The following is a 16,249-nucleotide window of genomic DNA, read 5'->3' as shown; positions in this document are numbered from 1 at the left end:
TATATTTATTGTCAAGAATATAGTGATAATTGCGAAGAAATTATTCATGATATTTATTTCATTAATAAAGACATTTTTCTAAATACTTTTTGTCGTTCATAGAATGAATGAGCAAGTGGAGTAATACATGAAATCAAAGGAACGTTTTCCTCTCCAATTTTCACCCCTACTTGTCAAGCTCATCCCTTCTAGATCATAGTCAACCCTGTTTCTATCCTCTCTTCTTCCCACGCAGTTGCGTGTCTTTCAATGTGATCTGGCAGGAGTGCCATTCCCTTAACATTATATTTCGTTATTAATAATTTACGGCACCCGATACACCCCGTGAATACTTGAAGAAACACGCGTGGGTGGGAAGAAGATACTAACGAGGGAATATGTTCTTGTTACATAAAATTTTAATGAGTCTCATACACGAGATGGTGCTTACAAGGGATGTTACACAAGTGAGACACTTAAACCGCAATTTTGTTATAATTGGCAGTAAACTACTATTAGCCAATTTTACGTAGAGGTATCTAGACAATTGTATGTAATAATGTTTAGAATACTTTTTCCAAAAAATCGTCAGGGTAAGGCACACAAATGACACTTTGAAATTTTTATTTCAATCTAATAGTTTAGGAGATATTAAATAAAATTATTTGTTCAACCCTAATTTGAACAAATAATACTTTCATCCCTTCAACGTGAATTCTAACTGACAAGAAAAAATACGTGTCGAATATTTTTCGAAATTCTATACCACACTAAAATTTCGTCAAAATCAGCCGAACACAAGGATTGAAAATATACTTTTTCAAAAAAAATTAATTCATCAAGAATTCTTCGGAATTTCAAAGTTGAGGGTTGAAAAATGTATTTCTGGAGAAATCTTGAAATCCAGAGAGAAAAATTTCTTTTTTAGAGTGGATGTCTTCAGAGAGTTTAACAGTAACAGGAAAATTTCAGGAAAAGACGGAAGATTTTCCGCGATTTCTGGAGACATCTCGAAGCCCAGAGGGTGCACAGAAAAAGTTTCTTTTTTAGATTGAATGTCATCAGAGTTTAACAGTCACAAGAAAATTTCAGTGACCCTCGTTTCACCGAATCCGCGAAAAGTAGATTTATCCCGAACACGATTTTCGTCCGAGCTCAACGTGTTCACCCTAATTAGACATCCTTTGTTAGGCCATTAGCAGCGGAGTCCTCTGTCCGGTTGCAAACCGTGCCTCAGTGGAAAATGAATCGACTGTCCGATCCCTTTGTTCTCGAGAATCCAGGTCGTTCGGAGGGAGACTTGAACATTCCACATTCCGCAAGATTTTTATCAACATTTATGTATTTTACGAAACACTGTTGGCCTCCCGCTAATTCATAGTCTCAGTAGCTCCGACTATAAATGTATAATTACCCCAACATGTACAATGAAAATATACTGGAGAACAAACGGGATCAGAGGAACAAGAAAATTATGACCACGTCTGACCAATTCTGTGCTTATACTACTTCCTGTTCGTATAAAATGCTGTTAACGCTCGAGCAATTCAGTATTATTTTTGAAAATTGACTATAGATTAAATGGGAATTTTTCTAAATCCAACTGAAGTGAACTATTTAAAAAAATTTTAATCAATGTAGTTATTTATACATTGACAAAAATGTCCATTTAATTTTAGTAGATGTATGACTATTTTTTCGTTACCACAAAAGAGATTGTAAATGTATCATTGTTTCAAGATGTGACAGTACAAATAAAACATACTGTTAAACGAAAAGTACCAGAAAATTATGTCACGTCTGACCAATTCTGTGCTTATACTACTTTCTCTTCGTATAAAATGCTGTTAACGTTCGAGCAATTCAGTATTATTTTTGACAATTTACTATAGAATAAGCAGAACATTTATTCAACTGAAAAAAATATTTGAAATATTTTATTAAACAATTGTAGAATTATTTGTAGCATAACAAAATTTTCGTTTGATTGGATTGAACATATTTTCTCTCTTCAATTTTTTTCTGTTTACAAAACTGGCCTCTGCAATATTTTTCTATGTAGAATAGAACGACAGAATTTTTCCATTTGCACTAACAATGAACACACACAGAAAAACCGATCAGCATTTGATATTTTATATTAACTCAACCAGACGTAGCTGAACAAAGAAAAAAGCTGACAAAAGAAGACAAAAGGACTTCAAACATTTGACGCAACTGCCGGATGTCATCACGGCCTCCAGGTTTCCTTGCCAACGGAGCCAGAACAGGCGAAGCCCGAGGCTGCAAGCTCGGACAGCACGGGTTTAGTGTACTCGTCGCGAAACAATGAGTTCGAGGCTCCGTCGCAGTCCTCCACAGCTTCGCAAAGATCATGGGAATTTGCATCGGAGCGAGTGAGAGAGCGAGAGAGAAAATGAGAGAGAGAGAAAGGATCTCCACAGAAATTCCAGCCCGCTTTTATTCAAATCGCACTCTGCCATGCGCCACGAGATTCCTCGACCGTGTTTGCATGGTTAATTTATTTTTACCTGACGCCCCCGCGCTGCACAGACAAGTTGAAAATTTACCTCGCGCATCCGTTGTTCTGGAATAACCTGCACGTGCAGAAATTCCATCCGAGTTCCAGGTGAGTTGTGCAATTTTTGCATCGTCTTCGAGAAACTTCTTTCACAAATACCTCGCGCAAACATTTCTCACGAGCTTCTTTTTACGAACAAAAGGATGTTTGCTGAATCATACAACCGTGTGCCAGAAATCGACCTCTCACTATTTTAGACTTTTCTTACGATATATTTTAATATCGAGCTTAATGTTTTCAATCTTAATAATTCAATTTTTTTTTTATTTTTAATCATTCATGTGTGCTGCGGGTTTGATTGTTTATTTCTTATTCTTCTTTAGGATTTTATAATGAGCTTCACAAATTTTTCATACGTTTTATATAAATCCAGAAATGATTTTATTAAATTAGTATTTAAATATTTTTGTTATTTTTGGAGATATTGAAAAACTTAGTTTAAAAAAGTTACTTATGTTCAGGGAGATCTATAATATGGCGGTAATAATATTTTTGCAGCTGGAGAATTTTCAGTTTTTTCACTTTATTATCAGTTTAGCAATATGTCGAGCTAAAATTGTCGAGCTGTGCGTCAACACGAACACTAAAAGCATGAAATTATTACTAATTTCAAAATAACGACTTGCTACTCTCCGACCAGGTAATAAAATCATGGAAGCACTTCGAGAGAAAATCATGCAATAAATTCGTTTAATGGCGCACATGCTGTGCCGCCATAAAACTCCCAGAAAACGTTACCGGACACACTCTGGTGATTTTTATAAATCCAATAAACTTTAATTCTCGCTTTCAGCATTAAAAAAAAAATCGATCCTGGGTGCAACGAAGTTATGGCTCCCGTAATCGATATCAACTTCAGGCTCTCCAGCGGCAAGAAATCTCCTGTTAAGCTGCCAACAGGAGCATTAAACCGGGAAGAAGCATTAACGGGGTGCTAAGTCTGAGTTTTTAAAGTTCACCGCCAGGGGTCGCTCGTATCGGAACTTTCCAATCTTTCGGAAAGAATAAAACTCAGTATGAATAACTGGAGATATCTGAATAGTAAGGACACTTTAATAAATCTCGAGAATTCTCTCGAGTTGCAGTAGAAAGTTTTGGAAATCTTCGGAACGTCCCCGGAGTCGGGAATGAAAAGTTTCCACGTTTCGGATTCATTATGATCGTCTCGAAACTTTGGATTCCTTGGTAATTCTGAGTTATGGCAGTCCCCAGGGAACGGCTTGAATCCTTTGGAATAGAATCGAGATCTGGATGAAGATCTTTGTAGGTTTATGTAGTTTTAATGAAGGCTAATGACTTTTCAGCTGCATGCTCTGTTTAAAGACCATTTTAATCAAGAAATTATCCTCGGTTTAATGCAGCTCCAAAGAAATTTATATATTTGACCCTCAAATTTTAGTCTGAATTTCCGTTTTTATTAATTTTTCTCAAAAAGATTATCTTCTCTCGTCCTTTTTCTTTTAAATCACTTTGTTGTATAAGGTTTTGTGACAGTCCAAAAAATCGTCTAATTGAACAATTTTTTAAAAAATTGCTAATGAAAGAATAGTACTGAAACTTTTTCAGCACATAAACCACTATTAAAACTGTCCAATAAAAAATTTTCGACTGAACATAAACAGAGCAAGTCCGTGAAAAAAATTGCAAAGTCTTCCTTGTTATTTTGGGGACATTTTTTACGCAACAGGTAAAAAAGAGTCGAGTTACGAAGATAGGGAGGTTGAATATATCTGAAATAGTTAAATGAATGAGGAAATTAGTCACGTGTCGACTTACCACTCCAATGTTAGGGTCCTTGGCGCCGTTGCTAAATGTCGAAGCCAGCGTGCTCGAGCAGCTCTCGTCGTAATGCGCGTTTTGGCCGTCGTTGATGGCGCTGTTAATGCTGACAGTCCACATACTGGCTGCATATCCGTCGCAATTGCAGTCGTCCTCCTCGCCCCCATCACCTGACGCCCACACATAAATATTTCCCAGGCCACGCCGCCCCTGGAAAACAAAAATCCGTGTTCAAAAGCAGTTGCGTTCCTGTAATCTCTGCTATTTTTATGGGGATCCTCCAGAGGCTCGCTGTGCTCATATAAAACCAATAATCTAGCAACTATAATACAATAGATTGCAGATTTATATGCAAAATGATGTATGAATGTACAATGAATTATATATGGTTCGCTTTAGATTGTGAAACACGTATTCGAATAATTCTACTAAATCTTAAACCAATCTCTCCTTCAATTTCATCGTTTTAGAAAAGAAAATTCTCAGAAACAAACAATTTGTTTAACAAGTCTCCTGGATTGAAATCTTAAACATAGATAAGATAGCTTGTGTGCGTAGAATACATTTTTAAATGGGATTCTAACGCGTTAAAATGATCATGTTATTATCAGAATGTTCGAAATAAATTTTTAAAAAATGCTTTAAACGCGATAAGGAGTCAGAACAAAATCTAACATAAGGATTAATCTGAAGAACTGAAACAGCCTGCGTGCATAGCACTTTCAAACAAGATTTTGCAGCGTTAAATCCGTCGTCTGACTATCAGTGTTTGCGATCTTAGGGCCACTGCCATCATCCTTATCGTCTTGTCGTCATCTCGATTCCCGAAGGCGTGTCTCGGCTGATGGCCTGTTACAAGCTGTTACAACCTGTCGTAAGCCGCGCGACTGAACGATCGGTTGTTAGAGAAGATTTCGAAACGTCCCTAACAACTCCGTCGTCGTCTCGACGCTTATCGACGAACCTTCGGGAAGCCTTCGGGAAGAGAAGAAGCACTCTCGAGGCTCGGCAAATGGGAACTGCTCACTGTAAAAACGTAATACCTACGTCCTAGGATACGAGCTCGTCGGATCTTATTACCGGACAGCTGGAACGGACGCGACCGTTGGCGACTCTTGAAGTTGATTGTTTCAATGTATGGTTTCTAATACCTTCATTAACCCTCCGAGTGCTGTGTCATTCTCGACCGTGAACATCCAACTTGTCATTTAAGTACTCAATTTGTGGCAATTAAACTAACCGAATATGTAGCTGTTTCATTCAGCATATCAGAAAGACTAATGTGTCTACACGAGATATCACCAAAGTAAATTTTTAAAAAATATTAATTAGTGCTGTGAACGATCCTGAGCATTGCCAATTATATAGCTATAAAAATCGTCCATTGTCCGAGGGTTAAACAGTGCACTTTCATTTATTGGTGTTTACCCCATATGCATTGACTTCATGCATTCATAAAACAATGTGACACAGTGAACAAATTAAAAAAAATCGAATATTACAAAAGAAAATAGTCTCATTTTGCATAAAGACCCAGTCTAAACTACAATATTAGGTTGTCCCAAATGTTCGGTCTCGATTAATGTGCTCGGTGCAAATTCAGAGTAGTTTTTAAGAAAACCAATGGCATGGTTAAGACAGGGGAAGCTGAAGGAATAATAGTCCGGGATCCACGGTCCATTTTTACAATTGATTACTGTCAAGCTAATTTTCCGTGAGTATCTTCATTTTGATGAGATGCCCAACAATTTCCCATACGAAAATTCTCGATTGTGGTAGCTAACAGGGATAGCAGGGATAAAATATGTCGATTTGACGCGATTCTCAAAAATTTATTACTAACTGGGTTTTTTTTGTTGTTAAATCTCAAGATAAAAATTAACGAACAGAAGATTGTGTTGTTTGTGTATGCTGATGTAATCTAACGATATGGAATGTGCACGTAGTGAAAGAAACTTTTAGAACAACCTAATCAAATATAAAAGATTCTACTTAATTCATACATTAATAATATCATCTGTAACATTGCACCACATTTGTATTCGAGGGCTAAATTATTTTGCGAGGCAGGTAAACAACGAATATGTGTACACAGACGAGCACGCAGCTAATTAGTGGTCGAAGGGAGCAATCGGTAATTCGAAGCCACAGAATCTGCCCTCGTCGATGGCACTTTGTCTCTCGTTCATCGTCCGAAATCTCTCGAAAGGCCTCGATCGAGCAGTCTGATCGATAGTTCGATAGAGGATGACCTCTCTCTCTCTTTCTCACTCTCTCCTCGAGTGATCGAGCCCGTCGACAATTAGCCGCGTCTCCCGGTCGAACAATATTATTACGGCGCGGCGTCAAGCGACAAAAACAGCAGCGACGAACGTCCGCCTCCCTCTCTCCCTCTCCCTTCATCGCGCATCGATCTAATTATCTCTGTAATTAGGTCTGTCGAGGACCGTCGTTTCTCTCTCTCTCTCCGATGAATTATCGACGTTTTCGTTTGAAGAGACCGAGCAGCGGCCGCAGCTGATTGGATTCGAAGCAATTATTGGTCGCTCTTCGACCGACCGGTGGAAATTTCGAAAAGCTTCGCTACAGACTGGGATCGAATCACGACGAATCAGACGGGCCCGCCGAGTCCTGCGAATCTTGTGTTGTCCCTCGGGATTTTAGACGATCCCACGAATCTTTTTTTTTTGATCGTCCCTTTGCGATTGCTTCTACGTGACTTTCAACGCTTCTACTGAGACGTGTCTTGCCAATGTGAGATCGCTGTTGGTATATCGTAAATGAATGCGGATTGTATGAAATTTATACAATAACAAAAATTTTGTAAGACTTTTAACACATATTTAAAGATCCCCAGTCTAATTATGGTATATTGAGACGGAATAATGTATTCTCTTTCCTTTTTGTTTGTTTCTTTACATGTTAGTTTACACGCAAGTCGGTAAACTCTAATATTTTATCTTTTTTCCGGTGTTTTCTTTCTTATTTGTCTGTAGTATTAGTTTAGTGTACATTGCTCGATTTTTTATACTGTTTACTAGATAGACAATGGATTTCGTGCGGTTATGACATACACGATTGTCAGAATTGTACAATACGTAGGATTTAAGACAACGTTGTTGAGGCAATTTTGATCTTATTGGAACATTTGGTCGATTGAATGTAATACTATATTGTTGGGCTGAACTTCGCCTGAGGAAACCAACAATTTTTAAGGTTTTCTCAATGTAATCCCGTTGATTTTGACGAGAGAACGCCGGAAATCCAAGCTTTAATGTTAGAAATTCACTAATTCAAAAATTATGCGTAAAATTGATTTTTAGTCCTGATCATTGAATTGAGATCACAGATGTGATACATCAGAAAATGTAGAAGTTACATAGTGGTATTCACATACATATATAAGCATACAGAGGGTGCAAAAAGTATTCGTATGCCCTTTAAAAAAAGAATAACTTTTTTTTATAATTCTACTAATCGACCTGACTTTTTTCTAATCAATTAGAAGCATTGGTTTACGAAATGTTATGAAAAAAAAATTTTCCGAAAATTATAATATACAAGGTTACATGCAAAAATAACAAAGAATTTTTTAAGACTTTTTTATTTGGGCCCTTAAAGAAAATTTAAAATATATGTTTTGTAGATCTATAGTAGTTACACACATGCTGAAAATTTCATTCCCGGTTTTGTATCCAGCATTTTCCAAAAAAAAATAAAATACTGGATACAAAACCAGGGTACATAGTAAGGTTCTGTCCGACGGGCCGGACTGGCTAAGATAAACCGACCCTAAGGAGGGCACAAGGTCGAACGAATTGGAAATATTGGTGATTTCGACAAGGGTCGGATAGACAATAGCGTTAATACTTCGTTCTGTTTCCTCCGTCGCCTAATTGCTCGTTCGAGTACAAACATCGGTCACACGAGGACCGCAAAGAAAAACTCGTCGATCGTGCTTGTGGATGGGAGAGAAAGGAGGAATGTTCGCGAGGCGAAGGAGAGATCGATAGACTCGAAGGGCGCCTTGTTTACACTCGACTTAAGTGCCGGGTGAAATGACTTCCGCCGACAAGACGCAAGGAGACGCGTAGCGTCGCGACGCTGCAGAATATATTCGCGTGGGTAATTGCCGACGTTAATTACCTGCGCGGACAATGCTACCGAGCGACGCGAAAAGCCGGGCTAATTTCGATACTTCATATCCTTTGAATCTTCCTGTGAAAGACTCGACAATTATTATTATTGCGGAGGACGTGGCTGATACTGTTTTTAGTGAAAAAGTACAATTCAAGTGTGGATGGAGTAAATTGTTAGAATAAAAAGTAGAAATATAGCAAGATTCAGACTTGAATTATAACAAGAGTCAGACTTGAATTATAGAAAGAGATTCCGATTCGAATTGTGTAAAAAAGTATATTCAGACTCGAATTATATATAAAAAGTTGCACATTTCCAGATGGAAATTGCATGAAAATCTCCGATTTAGCGATAAACGACATGAGATGTCACTCCTCGAGGAAATAAGTGCACAGAACAAACCTAATAAAAGAAACGGGATTACCGGTTGATAAGGTCAAAGTTGAACAAATTGTAATCCGACTGTTGCAACGTGGATCCTTATATATTTATAGCATAAGCTATCAATTAAGAAAGAGCAATGTAAATGAAATTTTTATTAAATTGTTTATTTAATTAAATTGAAAATTGAAGGATTTTCACTCAGTAAAAAATTAGTGTTTTTAAAGTAATAATAATATCTTATTTGGTGCATTAAAAACAATAAATTATACCAAAATGAGGAAGCTTTTCTGAAGGGGAAAAATTGAAAAAAGTTAATTTTGCGGAAAATTTTATACATTATTGAGGAGAGAGAGTAATATTGAATTATTATGAAGATAATTAATATTTTACAGAAAATTTAATACTATTGAAAAGAGAGAGAGAGAGAGAGTAATATTGAATTATTATGAAGATAATTAATTTTACAGAAAATTTAATACATTATTGAGGAGTAATATTGAATTATTATGGAGATATATACGAACATTTCCTTGAGCTAAAAATAATTGTTACGAAACAGCCGTGAGAAACCTTGTTCTAGTTTCTATTTTATTTTTGCAGTCCACTACAGACCTGAGCATTATCCAAATAAATCATTTGAAAAATAAAAATAATGTTTAACATTGAAAAAAGTATTTGATCTAATTCATTATTTGAAATAATTGTGTTATCTCAAATAAAATTAGGCCAACCAAGTTCCACTGGCGATTAAAGTACACTCGACCCTAATTTCTCCCAACTCCGTAGCTAACAGAACGTGACCGTTGAATCCCGAAGAATTTTCCACGGGAAGCTGTCAGCGCGACAGCCGAAGGAGCACGCCGGAAAATTACAACAGCAAACGCGGAAAACTCGTGTTCGCAGCTTCCTTCTCTAAATGGAAAGCGGAGCAGCGAAGGGACGCGACCAAATAAAAATGTCGAGAAGTAGTTCGCACGTGGGAAATGTAAACGTCACACAGAAACGGAATGCTGATCAGTGAGAACCGAGGTCCTGGATAAAACGGTGGAAAATCTTCGAGGATATCCGAGCTGTACGCGCGCGAACTGTTATTTGTAGCGCAGTCAGACTTTTCGAGGACGTGTCTCGAAACTGAAAAGACCTAGCCTTGACGAAACAGTGTCACCTTGTTCCTGCTAGTAATAAATGGACTGGGGTGTCATCGGTGGTCCATGAATCTTATACGGTCACGGTGTTGAATTTACTCGGGTGAAAATGTCGGTTGTTTGACTGAAATACAAAATGATGTATGCTTCTGGTACAGCATACTGGCTGGATAAACATAACTTTGAATATAAACAATACTTCTGGATTAAAAAATTATGATCATACTGTCTAAAGATGAACAAACCTATCCTCAAAGTTTGACATGTTTTCATTCGCCAGTTTCACTAGAAAAAATTTCCAAAATCGCACTAATTATCTGTAGAAATAAAACAGTACTCCGGTTGGACGATTATAACTTTGGATATAAGCACTATTTTTAGATTAAAAAATGATGGTCATCTTGTCTAACGATTGACAAATCTGACCACGAATTTTGACCTTTTATGGCAAATTGTTTCGTCAGAAAAAATTCTTAAAATCGCTATATCTATCAACAACACGTTTGATCATGTACGTAGACACTGATAGAAAATATTGTGTTATTAATGTTAATATTAAGAATGTAAGAAAATGTTCTCTGTACTCCTAAAAGATCGACAAATTTACCCTCAAAGTTTGAAATTCATATGTTTACCAGGTGTCCCAGAAAACATTCTAAAAATCACGATATCTGCCAGTGTTTGTACATGAACTTTGAGTGACGAAAACTAAAAAATTGTCGATATTAATACCGAAGATTTTCGCACAAAAAAATATTCATTATATGCTCTGAACATAGCTTTATCAACCCACAAAGTTAGAAATCCGTACGTCCGCTACTTTCGTCAGAATAAATTGCCTTATCTCGAATGTCTGAAATAATTAATTCCGGCGATCGGTGTTTCACCGTGCAAGAAGCCGCGAGTAGTCAAGAGCGACGACCGAAGGGTGTTAAATCGTAACCCTTAGCGTCGACCTGATCGAAGGTCGGGTAAGGAGAGATGCCTTAGGTAGAGGTTGGTAGGGGTTGGTAGTTGGAGGATAAGAAAAACGTGACACCGACACGCACCTCGTTAACTCCGCGCACGATTGCCCTCATGGTCGCGTTCCTTGGACCGTCGACGGTCTTCCCGTCGTCCGTCGGTCCCCACGAGGCGCTATAAATGTCGATGAGGTCAGGTTCGTGTCCCATGCTGTTCGCTTCGATCAGGTCGGTCATGTAAGGCTGATCCAGCATTCGGATGCCGGCCACCTTCGAGTCGTATGCGACGCCCACGCCGCAGACACCATTGTCCCGGGCTGCTGCCACCTCTCCTGCGCACCTGGTGCCGTGGCTGTTGACAGAAACATCGATTTTCAATCCACTTTCATAAACAAACCTGAACACTTCCTGCCAATATTTTTCTCAAATGTTTCAGCAATAATGTTTAAACCTCGGGTCAATAAGTATCTTCGGTAATTATTTAATTTTAGGGCTTCCTCACCGATTTTGATGAAATTTAAATATGTTATAGATATTGGTATATATATATAGATATGCTATAGAAATATGTTTTTTCTCTCATCTCCGCAGCGTGTTTACAAGCAAAATGTTAACAAATGGTGGGCCGGGACAGAAATACGGAAAATTCAATACAGTATTAGCGATAGTTTTTCGCAAATATGTCGAAAACTAAAATCGAGCGGCGCTCACATGTACAGGAAAAAGTTGTTCAGAATGACGAGTTTGACAACGTATTTAAATTTCATCAAAATCTGTGAGAAAACCCTGAAAGTAAATAATTACCGTATTCTTCTTTCAACTTGTGTCTTTGAAATTGTTCTATATTTTTATAATATCGATTTAATCATGAAAAATAATAATAATTCTTAAAAGAAATGTGCAAAATTTCTTCAGGTTTTGTACCTCGTGACTCGAAGCATCCCACGTTTACGAAATGGGTTCGATTATTAGCAATAATAATGCAACTGCCAAAAGAGCAAGAGCGAATTTCGTTGTCCATGAGAAACACTGCAGTTTCTCTACGCCTGGTATTTGTTGTACCCGAGGACCAGGACAATAAACGATGCAGCCTTGGGTTTTCCTTTATTTCAAGTGGGCGAAAGATTTTCTCTTTCCCTGCTACATTCTTTTCCTCACTTCGAGTCCGCTAGTCGAACTGTTAAGATCGTCCTTCCGCGCTGTTTAATAAAATAGTTTAGTTAAAGAAATCTCTAGCATCTTCAATCATTGAGATATACCAATTCCCAACAAAATGCAAGCACAAATCTGAAATTTTTGCTCCCACGCCAACAAATTGGAATCGTCAAAGATTTTACGCGCAGCAATTTTATGGTTCGTCCTTTTATCGCGTTCCTTTCATTATACTCGTCGAAGCCGCCCTCGTTGCTCGGTTTACTACAAGGTTCGGATTGCGCCAATAAAATCAAGAAACGCATAAGACCCCGTAAAGGGCACAATGGCCGTCGTCTTACACGCGACACAGAGGGAGTATCGTCGTGCTCGAAATCGCCAACTTTCTCTGTTAAGTAAATAAGGCGAGCTAGATGCCGAGGTCGGCCGTGCAATATCACGGATTAACAGATTCCCAGTGAACGACCGTCCGGGAAACGTTATAATCAATTTCGCGTTCGTTTTCTCCCTTGAACTCGTTCTACCTTCGTTAATGGGGGTGGAATGGAATTACAACAGCGCGACCGGCTGCAGAGTCTGTTAAAACTCGACTGGAACTCCTCGGCGACACAGGAGAAGAACAATCTAGAGACTGGGACACTGGCGATTGATTTATTCATTAATTTCTTTCGATGGTGGAATAATAATTACAGGGAATCTGCAAGCAAAATGTTTGATATAATGAAATTGGTTTCGAGAAATGTTTCTTCTTGGTGGTCTCTCTTAAATTGTTGTTAGTTCGGCTGATAATACAAGTTCAAAATATTTATGAATGTATTTAATTGATTAATATTATAACTTTGGATATAATCGTTATCTTTGGACAAAAAAAATATATTTGTATTCTTTAAAGATTGACGAATCCTTCAAAAAAATTTCCTCGGGTATATCGGTGTGAACCACTACTAATGCAACGCGGAGAGTCGCAGTCGTCGGCACAGTTCAAAGGCCTGTGCGTCCTCACAATGTAACATCAATATATAATCCTTTTCATTATTATTTTTTTTTAATGAAACTTTCATCAATATATTCGTGGCATTTTTCTGATTAAAGAAAGACCAAACACGATATAATTTCAACTGTATTTAGTTGTTTAATTGACGATGAAAGCTTCGGGCGCAAAGAAGGACAGCGTATGGGAAAGAAGGAGACGCGGAGAGTTGCAGTCGCCGGCACAGTTCAAAGGCCTCGCTTTACGTTTGGCTCTGCCTTTGAAGCTCAACAAAATAGAGCTACCCGTCTACGACCGAAGCAACCGAATCCCTCCGAGGCTTTTGCGTCAATAGAGACATTACCGTATTTTGTATAGGCTATAGCTGACGACAAATATAAAATTATTAATATTACTGTTGTACATTTCCATATTAAAAAAATGTTCCTTATATTCTTTGAAGATCGACAAACCAACTCACAAAATTAAAAATTTGTATGTCCACCAGATTCATTAGAAGAAATTCTAGAAATCGCAGTATTCGTGAAAGATTGATAGTATAATTTGTTTTCAGCTACGAAATGATTAATATCGGAATATTTCTAAAACATTCCTGGATCTGGAGATTAATAATAGATCGACGAGTCCTTTGCAATGTAGAACAAAAAGAAGGCCAGTGGGAGTGGACCCAGCGAGATATTAAATATTTCGTTTGAATCGTAGCAAAAGGGACGAGCGTTCTCCGACTACATTCTTTGGAGATGATAATCGAACTTTCCATAGAGGAACTGAAGCGAAGGAAATGACAGAAGACCGAACTACATAGCTGAGCCCCTACTTTTTCCGATCCCTTCGGTGGAAACATGCTTGTCAGTGGCGCAGACTCGCGGAAATTGCTCCGGAGCTTACGTAAGCCCGTTGCCCTCTCCAAAGAGTCGCATTCTTGACTCGGGAACATTATTTCCCTAGTAATTCCAGGAAACATTCTTCCCAGAATCCTCTACGCTCGAAATTAGGGGGGTCGGGTTTAAGTCATCGCTTCGCTGATTTCGCATTTGTTCATAAAATGTAATTACGTTCAGAGTGCAGTTAGATCGGGTAGAAATGTTTTTTATTTTATTCCGAAAGGTTTGAACGAGGTTTTGAGAAGGACTAAAAGTAAGATGAAAGGATGGATTCTTATTTTCTCTATGAATTTCTATCTCCTTCACAACTTAATACATATGTTCCAATGAAAAGAAGAAATTTATTTATCGTAAATTGTTTAAAGTGGTTGATAAAAATCTGTATTTACGTAAAGTGCCGCAATTCACCGATAAAACGAACCTAATTCTTCTCGGTTACTTTAAATCCGCAAACTTTCATTGAAATCGACGAGTAAAAGCTTTCCCCAGAGGAAAGTCGATTTTCCATTGTCGAGGAAAAACTGTAGAATTCATCGTCTCGAACATTATCCCTCCGTTTTCTTTAATAACGATGTTATCCTCAATCACTGAAGGAAAACAAAGTTCTCTTTGCAATAAGAAAGGGGCTCACGGCGGATCATATTTTCTTGCGCTGACAGTGTAATCATTGAAGCACGAATGACGCTAATTATTACTCGGGGATCGTTAATTACACGATCGTGTCGACCTTCGTTACCGAGATACGGTTTCCCAAGTCCAGAAGGTAGATTATTTCTGCAGAGACATCGTATCCCGTAGATTATTGCCCCGCGTAAAGCGTGATTTACTTTAGGTGCCGTAGAAATCCGGGGATTATGGTCGTTCTGTGGATGAATGATGCTAGTGGGACAAGTCATGCGTGTTGGAAATGGGAATATGTATCTCGCGAACATGTAAATATAAATTTAAGTAATTTTATATGATTATTCGAATTTTGCATTTAATTTTTCCTCTCGCACAGTATGGTATAATTATTAACAACTATATCTCACTCTGTACATTATCAACGTACACTCACCTGTTAAACCAGTCATCGGTGTATCTCGGATAAGGGAAAGGATCGTTACTGCTGAAGTCGTAAGAAGCCTTGGCATTCTGTAACAAAAGAATGCAACTTATTCATTTTCTTCTATATTATTGCCGTAGCAGAGGATAAGAAGAAAATGTAAAGGGTAGTACACGATAAGATAGCTATTAATAAATAAGCGATACTCGTGTCGGCAAGTTCCACGAGGAATTATTCAACGAGACCGTGCTTGTATAACGAGAAAACCGAGTAAATTTCGAAGACGAGTAACAAGGACTTCTCATCGGCCACTAATTGGCAGTGGATACCATCCAACGTCATAGTTTGCGCTGCAAAATTCTCTTTCATTAATTTCACCGACTATCATGTCATAACGTCGGCCATTAATCTTAGTCTTCTCTAGACCACTATTCTCTCCAGTTTCCTTCGTCATTTTCCTACTGCTAATTGGCAGGAATGCTGCTGTGAAGCTTTCGACAATCTGTTTTTATTCTGAAGAAGACTGCATAAATCTTTTATGTTCGATCATAGTGCTTGAACTTCGTGCTCAATCTGTGTGCTTGATCTTTGCGCTTGATCCTTTGCTTGAGCCTTGTGCTTGAGCCTTGTGCTTGATAATTGTGCTTAATCCTTGTGATTGAACATTATGCTTCACCATTGTGTTTGAATATTGTGCTTCATCATTGTGCTTGAACATTGCATTTCATTATTGAACATTGTGCTTGATCTTTGTGCTGAATCAGCGTGCTCAATCATTCTGCTTAATCATTGTGCTTGGTCTTTGTGCTTGATCTTTGTACTTGATCTTTGTACTTGAACCTTGTGCTTGATTCTTGTGCTTAATCCTTGTGATTGACCATTGTGCTTAGTCATTGTGCTTGATCATTGTGATTGAACATTATGCTTCATCATTGTGCTTGAACATTGTGCTACATCATTGTGCTTGAACATTATGCTTCACCATTGTGTTTGAACATTGTTCTTCATCATTGTGCTTGAACATTGTGCTACATCATAGTGCTTAAACATTATGCTTCACCATTGTGCTTGATCATTGTGATCTTTGTGCTTCATCTTTGTGCTTTAACAGCTTAAGTTAAAATAATGTTCAAAGTATCAAAAAGACCCCAAGAACGCGACAGGTTAATTCTTTCCTCCTCGACAGACACCTTTCATTTCTCCAACA

At 38.0% G+C, this 16,249-nt stretch overlaps 1 protein-coding gene across 1 annotated transcript in view; it reads right to left on the bottom strand.

Moving 5' to 3' along the window:
• Amon (prohormone processing protease amontillado) overlaps positions 1–16,249 on the bottom strand; it is a 69,068-nt gene that overhangs the window by 18,719 nt on the left and 34,100 nt on the right. The window contains exons 6-8 of the mRNA XM_076428389.1: positions 15,055–15,131; positions 11,058–11,322; positions 4,337–4,549 (exon numbers count right to left, since the gene is read on the bottom strand). Coding sequence (XP_076284504.1) covers positions 4,337–4,549; positions 11,058–11,322; positions 15,055–15,131 — 555 coding nt within the window. The remainder of the gene's footprint in view (positions 1–4,336; positions 4,550–11,057; positions 11,323–15,054; positions 15,132–16,249) is intronic.

This window comes from Lasioglossum baleicum, chromosome 7 (assembly GCF_051020765.1).
Source record: "Lasioglossum baleicum chromosome 7, iyLasBale1, whole genome shotgun sequence".
Taxonomy (NCBI): domain Eukaryota; kingdom Metazoa; phylum Arthropoda; class Insecta; order Hymenoptera; family Halictidae; genus Lasioglossum; species Lasioglossum baleicum.
The sequence above is the reverse complement of the archived record's forward strand: the minus strand, read 5'-3'. Positions and strand labels throughout refer to the sequence as shown.